The sequence below is a fragment of the Cyphomyrmex costatus genome, unplaced genomic scaffold (genome assembly GCF_001594065.2).
Source record: "Cyphomyrmex costatus isolate MS0001 unplaced genomic scaffold, Ccosl1.0 scaffold358, whole genome shotgun sequence".
Classification (NCBI taxonomy): Eukaryota; Metazoa; Arthropoda; class Insecta; order Hymenoptera; family Formicidae; genus Cyphomyrmex; species Cyphomyrmex costatus.
Window position 1 is genome coordinate 23,525 of NW_017277753.1, and position 8,751 is coordinate 32,275.

The 8,751-nt window shown below is 32.1% G+C and overlaps 1 protein-coding gene across 1 annotated transcript; it reads left to right on the forward strand.

Moving 5' to 3' along the window:
* Positions 1-1,329: 1,329 nt before the first annotated feature.
* Positions 1,330-1,773, forward strand: LOC108776363 (putative nuclease HARBI1). Its single transcript, XM_018542962.1, has one exon. The coding sequence runs from the start codon at positions 1,330-1,332 to the stop codon at positions 1,771-1,773; it is 444 nt and encodes a 147-aa protein (XP_018398464.1).
* The last annotated feature ends 6,978 nt before the right edge of the window (positions 1,774-8,751 follow it).

Below are 8,751 nucleotides of genomic sequence, written 5' to 3' on the forward strand. Positions count from 1 at the left end.
CTTTTATAACTTATCTCGAGAGCTTTCCAAAAAACTATAATAAAACATTTTTTTATTAAGTATTTTTTGAGTTATAAAGGTTTGAAGTTAACAATTTGTTAAGTGGCGTGTGATTCCGGCCAGTTAAGGCAAGAGTGGCGTGTGGGTCCGGCCAGTTAAGGTAAGAGTGGCGTGTGGGTCCGGTCAGTTAAGGTAAGAGTGGCGTGTGGATCCGGCCAGTTAAGGCGAATTTCATTTCAATTGGTCAGCTTGGGCAAAATATTCAATTGTATCAAACAATTCACAACAAATGTTCAAATTGTTGCCCTTCAACAGCCTGGCAATGTGCCAATCTGTTATAAACAGCTAAAACCGCATTCCGGTACATTTCCGGCGGTATTAGTTCTATCTCTTGAGTTATTCTCCTTCTTAAATCATCTAAATTTTGAGGCTTGGTGGCATAAACTTTACTTTTCAAGTAACCCCACAAAAAAAAGTCAAGTGGGGTTAAATCCGGAGACCGAGGTGGCCACTCAATATGACCCCTTCGCCCTATCCACCTGTTCTGAAAGACCTTATTCAAATATTGACAGACAATGACACCATAATGAGGTGGAGCTCCATCCTGTTGGAAATAAATTTCATCCATATTTACTTCGGACATCACGCATTCGAGCAACTTCTCGCGATTACCTTCGGGCAGTTTTCCGCCATAACCTACTAGCATAACCGCTTGAAGCCGTACAACTTTGCTATTGAACAATTTTTTCCAAAATGCATTCTTACTGAAAATATTAGGGGGATCCGACACTTTTTGATTAATGTATTTTCTTTAAACCAATTAATTAATCTCATTATTCCGCGCATAAAAGTATTAAGGTTATGATTATTGAAAACTAAATAATATTTTACAAGATATTTTACATTTTGTGTCAAAAGATTGTTGACTTCAAACCCTTATAACTCAAAAAGTACTTAATGAAAAAATGTTTTATTATAGTGTTTTTGAAAGCTCTCGAGATAAGCTGTAAAAATATGTAATAAAATGTAGGGAGTTCCATTTAAAAAAATAAGGTTGACCTTGAAATGACCTTAAAGGACATGGTCAAGATCAAAGTCAAGGTCATCATCTTATTCTTCGCTTGAAACCATACAACTTTGCTATTGAACATTTTTCTCCAAAATGCATTCTAACTGAAGATATTAAGGGGGTCCGATACTTTTCGATGACCCTGTATATATATTTGTTTTATAAATTTCAGTTTAAAAAACACTTCCGATTAAACGAAGATACAGCTTATAAACTCATTGAACAATATGAACAATCGTCTTACCCACCATTAAATAATCATGAAGGAATTGAAAGAAAGTTACCAGAAGAAGATACATATACTGGTATTCTTGTGGTTCGTTGGTAATAAGAAATCATTGCGATGTGTTGCTACGCTTTTTGGAACCTGCGTCAGAACAGTTTTTCATCAATGTGAGAGGGTTATGAATTATCTGATTGAAATTGCGGAAAAAGTCATTAAATTTCCAGACGATTTGGAGGAAGAAGCAAGATCCTTTGAAGAGATTGCGGGGTTTCTGGATGTTATAGGCTGTATCGATGGTTCATATATAAACATAAGAACACTAGCTCACAAGATTGCATCAACTTATGCCAATCGACACGACAAAACATCTATAATATTGCAAGCGATATGTGATTCAAAGAGAAAATTCATTGATGTGTTCACTGGAGTTCCAGGAAAAGTTCACGATGCGAGAGTATTTAAATTGAGCGATATCTAACAGAAGCTGCCGGAAATATGCGGGAAAAATATCATATTTTAGCTGATTCGGCTTATTCGATACGCGAATGGTTACTTGTTCCATTCAAAGGCTACGAAAATTTAGGAGAAATGGAAAAAAGATACAATAAAAAACATTGTCAAACTCGCGTACGTATTGAAAATACCTTTGGTCTATTAAAAGCACGGTTTCGACAGCTGTTATTACAGATTGATATGCATACAGTTGAAAAAATCACAAAATTCATTGTCTGTTGTTGCGTTTTGCACAATCTATGCATAGACAACAATGATATATGGGATGAAGACATTTCTGATTGTGAAGAGGAGCAATTCGTAGCTGATTATGAAGACGTTTCAGAAGACATTCTGAAAAATATCGGAGAATTGAAACGATTTCGAATAATGCAGAGTCTATAATAAAATATCTTTATTTTCTAATAAACATTTGTTTGCTTTTATTGTATCCTTTAACATATCCTTTAACATCTTACAATAAATATAACACATCAATATATAAGTACCACAGTTTAGAACCTTAAGTATACATATCACTCATTTTTGTACTGAATCTTATATAACTATTTTATATTGTACTTTTAGAGATATCGCGTTTAACCACATTCCAATACAGCTATTCACAGCTACTCAATGAAATGAAATAAATCATTTTCTTTAATAACTAAACAAAATCTTTTCCTCTCGCTGATCAAAAAATATTGCGATGCAAATACATAAACATTTTATTTAATATTGCTTACTTTCGAACTAAATCTAACAAACGTGTATTACTTAATATAAATATTGTACTTAATTAAAAGTAAATCAAATAAATAGTTCCTTTAATGATTAATGAAATTTTTTGTTTTGCCTCTAGCTAATCATAACAAAACTATAAAGCACTTAAGGAACGTAAATTTCTAATATATGGTTTGCTTTTAAAAAAGTGAAGTAGAAGTAAGGGTTGATTTATACTGGTCGTAATCTGTTAACTTATATCATAATCTGTAAAAACTGACCAATCACAGTCAAATGAGAGGGAAATAATCGATTATAATTGGTCAATTTTTACAGATTACGATATAAGTTAATAGATTACGACCAGTATAATCCAACCCCGAATCAAATAAAGGATAAATAATGTCAGCTATGTATATATATATATATATATATATATAATGCCACAATTCACGTATCAATGCCATCTTATCTTGGTGTCGTTTCTTCCGAGCTTTTTCTATCTTTTCATGCAGTTCTTCCAATTTTTCTGTGATAGATACCTAAAAATAATAATACAAAAATTAGTAAAGCCCAGAATAAAAGAACGAAATTTTGCACCGGACGTAACAGTTACTAATTTGTATACTCTATACATATTTACAGCTATTACTTACAGCTTTTTTTTTTGTTTCCTGTGTTGAGCTATTTATTTTTACAGAAACTCTTTCTGAATTTTTTAATCTCTTGACACCTTTAGCAGTTCTCACAACTTCTGGCTGAATACTGTCATCAGTCGAAGCAATTTTGTGTAATTCTTCCTCAAAGGGTACATTCTGCCTAGAACTGCCTGATTGAGAATTATTATCAATTGCACACTTCTTTCTCCGTAAAATAGTTTTGTACCGATTCTCAACTTGCAGATATGTTCGTTCTTTGCAGAATTTCTGTGAAATTTCTTGCGCAAGTTTCATCCACATTGCTTTTTTTGTTTTAAATTTTTTTTGCGGGCCAATTTGTGGTAAGTAGATAAAAACCTGATCCAATAAATATTTTGACTCATTATCTTGCCAATCTGAAATCAGTATTTTTATTTTTATAAGTTCAACTATTAAGCACATAATGCTTTTCTTCCTGCTGGATTTAGCATCTTGTCACTATATTGGCTGCAATGTTAGCAATACCAACTAGCATTCAACAGGAAAAAAGTATTGTGTACCGCCGTTTTTACTCTGATTATTTCATACAAAACTATAACAAATTCAACAAAGACATAAATCGTAATTTTATACTCATATCTCTACTACATCATAATTTATAACATTAATTTCTCTTATTCTCTCTTATTAATATAGTTTATTTTGTTTTCAAATGTTTATCACTTTTATTATCACTACATTCTGATGAAGAAGACTTTGGACTAGCATCACTAATCTTTGTATTTAGGTTTGGACTTTGATTTTCCAAGTCACTGTCAATCTCAACGAAAATGCGATCAGGATTCCTATAATATTCCGTCATATTTGTAAAACATAATACATGATATTATAACAAAGTATTAAAATAATAAATTTGAGAGATTATTTGTATTGCGTTTTATCGATGGATGTGTATCAATTGCACATGAGCCAATTGTGCACAAGCCAATCACAGCTCTATAAAAAGAAATAAAAAAGAAATTTCTAGTCAGAAGTCGCTAGGCAGTGGGTAATTACTACAGTATGCAAGTGAACCATTACCATTGTCAACTATTGATGTTGTTAATAAACAACTGTCGATAAAACACAATACAATATACATATGTATTTGATTACCTATATAACATGTCCAAATCATTTCCTCTTAAAATTTCAAATATTTTCTCTTTACATTGAATTTGTCCATTACGGACAAGAGAGAATATTTTATTAACTGCAAAGTTATCATCAGCTAGAAACACAAATAATATTAATCACATGCTTTTTTAAAACATTAAACAATAATACACACATATTACATACGATAATATTTCCAAAAGGTACAGTAAACATATTTCACATATTAATACAAAATAAAAATTTGTTGTAAATATATACAGGGTGTTTGAAATTAACCGCCAAATATTTCGTGTGTGGGTAAAACAGACTATACTAAATTGAAAAGTCCTGTACCATTTTGCGATTGCAATAATAGTTAACGAGATATTAATTTATAAATATATTTAAATTCGCCCGACCTACCGTCAAATGCAAGCGCGCGGCTGGATAGGACCGCCCTGCAAAACGCGCCGCTCGCGTTCGCCGTCGCTAGGCACGCGACTCATGTCTAGCGACGAACTATTTCTGCTTATAAACAACGCTTGTTATAAACAACGCCTAGCAACGGCGAACGCGCGCGGCGCGCTTTGCTGGGCGGTCCTATCCAGCCGCGCGTTTGCAAAATTAGGCTGTTTCTAAACTCCAAACCCCTGGATCTCGGAAACAACTTTATTGATAAATGTTTTAAACAAACGTTGCAGGATATAAGGAAGAGATGACAAAAATACGATATTGACTTGATCTTGAAAACAAACTATTATCTGAAACGTTTTTCCACGTCAAAAGACGTTTCCAGATCCAGGATTTCAGTGTTTTTTTTAATGTTCATATGTAATAAAAATATAACCTCCAATATATATATATATATATATATATATATATACATGCATATTTTATTTACTTACTTAAAACCCGTTCGTATTCTTCTTCCTGACCAGTTTCGAAATCCAATTCAACATCTATTCCATTTATTTGAAAGAAAATAAACATTTTTGCGCAATATTTTAACAAATCTAACGTGTTGGTCTCAATTATACACGATAGCATGAAATAGTGTACACCATGGTGTATGTAGTCCCTATACACTAGTGTAATGCCACACTGGTGCAGCACTTACACGCAACTGGTGTAGTGCGAGGTTACACTCAGTGTATCCCAAGAGAAAACGCTATTAGTTTATGCATCGCATTATAATTTTACATAAATAATGTTGAATACATAATGTCGCGGTTACTTTACCAGAAGCACGCCAAAATTCGCCTAATATCAAATATACGTTACATAAAATTCGATTGAATGTACTATAGGAGTAATAGCAAATTCGCTACTAATCTTAGAAAATGAGAAATATGGAAGCCATTCATCCTACATGGTTAATAATACTGTCAGTATTAATAAATACTGACAATATTATTGATCGTGTGTGGTTAATATTGATGGATTGACATGGAATATTGACGGTGATCTGGATTTTGACTTTTGAGCGTTGATATCGCTTTATTAGGATCCATGTCAGTGCAATAAATATTGTACGTAAAATTAAAGTAAAATATATATTGTCAATAATACTGATCGTGTAAAATTGTAAAAGTTTTCAAAAATATTGATACGTACTGTCAGTATTACTAATTTACAATAATATTACTGATCAGTATTATTGACTGTGTATAGGATTATCTAAAGATACATAGAATAAAACTGTCCACATGTACTTACCAATTTCATAATCAAGTATAGATAGCAGATACCTCTCACTGCAAATATTCTCTCTGAGAGAATTATAACAATAATTCTTCTTTCTAATAAGTCTTCTTTCTCATAAACAAAGAAAAACAGATGAAAACAGACACACAACAACGTAAAACCGCGGTAAAATGTACGTCCAGACGAAAGCCGACGATAGTATCCGATGGAACACGATGGAAGCATTAGGCCGGGTTCATATCTTAATGGTAAAGCGGAAAGCAAAAGAGAGTAGCCAATCAGAACTCGCGCTAGTAGTCGATTTTCTGTTGGTTTTGTACAAAGACATAGAGAATGGACTGCGCGATCCGTGTGTCAAAATGATCAACAAAAATGAGAGAGGGGGACCGTGGAAGACGGCCATCTCCCTCTCATTCTCTCTTCCATTACACCATGGAATAGAAAAAGATAGAGATGGCCGTCTTCCACGGACCCTCTCTCTCGTTTTCGTCGACACATTTTGATACTACATAGATACGGGATCGCGCAGACCATTCTCTATGTCTTTGGTTTTGTACTACTTACTACCAGCGCGAGTTCTGATTGACTACTGCTCTTCCGTTTTCCGCTTTTCCATTTTAAAGTGTGAACGCGCCCTTGTTTACTGCACACGCTATAAACGTGATAAGTTATATCCAATATAAAAGCTTTGCTTTTTTTGCACGTGACTATTGAATGATGTGCGTTTTGCGTTCCATCTAACGCCGGCGCGTGACGCGCCTGTGAAATTATTTCAATCTTGTAAACCTTTAAATTTTAATTTTAAACGAATAATTAATGTAAAATAAATATTTAATAAATGTTAAATAAACGTGAACTAAATGTTCCTTATCACCACATTTTAAAGGAATACATAATGTAAATTAAACATTTTATAAATGTTAAAAAAATGTTTAAAAAATATTTCCTTAAACCTTTATTCCAAATCAATAATTAAATAAACATATAACAAACGTTAAATAAAAGTTTAAGAAATGTTTTTTCAAACCATTATTTCAAATAAATAATTAATGTTAAATAAAAATATAATAAACATTAAATAAATGTTTAAAAAATATTTTTTCAAATATTTGTTTTAAATAAAATGGTAAATGTTAAATAAACATTTAATAAACATTAAATAAACGTTAAATTAATGAATTTTGAAAATGAACTGTAAAAAATATAAAATTAATGAAAAATAAACATTTAAAAAACATTTAAAAAACATTGTCTGTTGATTGGGGACGAAATGCCATAATTACGTGATATTCTTTTACAATATATTAGATTAATTTAAAAAGGTTTGAACGAAATTATTAACTCATTACCCTTGCCTCTTTATATATTAGTTTAAAAATAAATATGACACATTTACTTCAATATTAAATAACTGAAATTGTTCCATCTCAAAATTTGCCTATTTTTACAAGGTGGAACATGTAAGAAATTTCTAGAATCAGGTGTTTCGTTTGCTATGTATCGATAGCTTTATATTATGTTATTACCATATATGGACATATTCTGAACCGATAGTATATGTTTACGTTTATCAGCTGTGCGGACAAAAGCAGAAAGGCAGAAATAGGTGATTACGCATCCGGAGCATGATCTTCGAGAAGTTTCGGGACAGAGCGAGTGCTCCGCGAAAATACGCAAGCGGGCACTCGGCAAGTAAACGCGATCAAGGGCAGACCGTCAGAAAGCACTTGATCTCTTCGGCATTTTTAGAAAAATCGAGTCATTTTTGTAAGCCTCGTGCTTTAGTGAGTTTCTTAGAGAATCTAGTAACGCACATCGTTGTACCATTAGTTTGATAAGTGCAAGCATGCACCATTAATTACTTTACCGCCATTCGATTATACATTCGGACGATCTCATTTGTCGACATTCAGTTAAGTTACCTTTTGTGAAATATATATATCTGTGAATTAATAAAACAGTGTGAACTGTGTTGTGTAAGCACATCAATAATTATTGTTATTTCGCCTCACCTGACAAACAATTTGAACGATATAGAAATATATCCAAGACATTAATTCTACAAACAAGTGATCCTTTAATTTTTTTTAAGTAAATTATCATAGTTGCAACAAAATTACAACAATATCGCAAAAATATTCCTATAATGATTTTTTATGGACATTTATTTCATCATAACAATATTTATAATATGTAATATTACTACAATATCACTATAGTATAATAATCACGTACATTTTGCTATTCCAGAGTTATCTCAGAAATGTTGCAGCATACATATTTCACAATTTTTATGAAATGTTTTACTTTTTAGTTGAAATACTTCTGAGATACTTCCGAAAACTTTTAGTAATGTATGGGTATTAACGTTATTCAATTACCTTTGGATCTTTCAGGCTCTTCTTATACCGCCAAAAATTCGTCCAGAATTGATTATCTTTAATAATTAACTTTTGTCTGCAGCAATGATATAAATCACATGTACGTCTGAAAAAAATTAGAAAAACTGAAATAAATTCTTTTTTCGTGATTCGATCTCCAGATTATGATGACTATAATGATTTTATATGAATTGATCACAATCAAAAGATCCCACTAACATTGAATAAAATATGTCAAAACTCCAGTCCAAGCTAGTAGTAGCCTCACGAATTTGGACAACGACACGAACAAATATGCAACATTTACACGTCAAGTCAAGTTGTCAAAAAGATCATTTTACGTATCTATATTTTTACACAATTTACGCACTTGACATCACA

Bases quoted from the DNA above. Each gene is read 5' to 3' on its own strand.
- LOC108776363 (XM_018542962.1), top strand. From the start codon at position 1,330: ATGAAGGAATTGAAAGAAAGTTACCAGAAGAAGATACATATACTGGTA.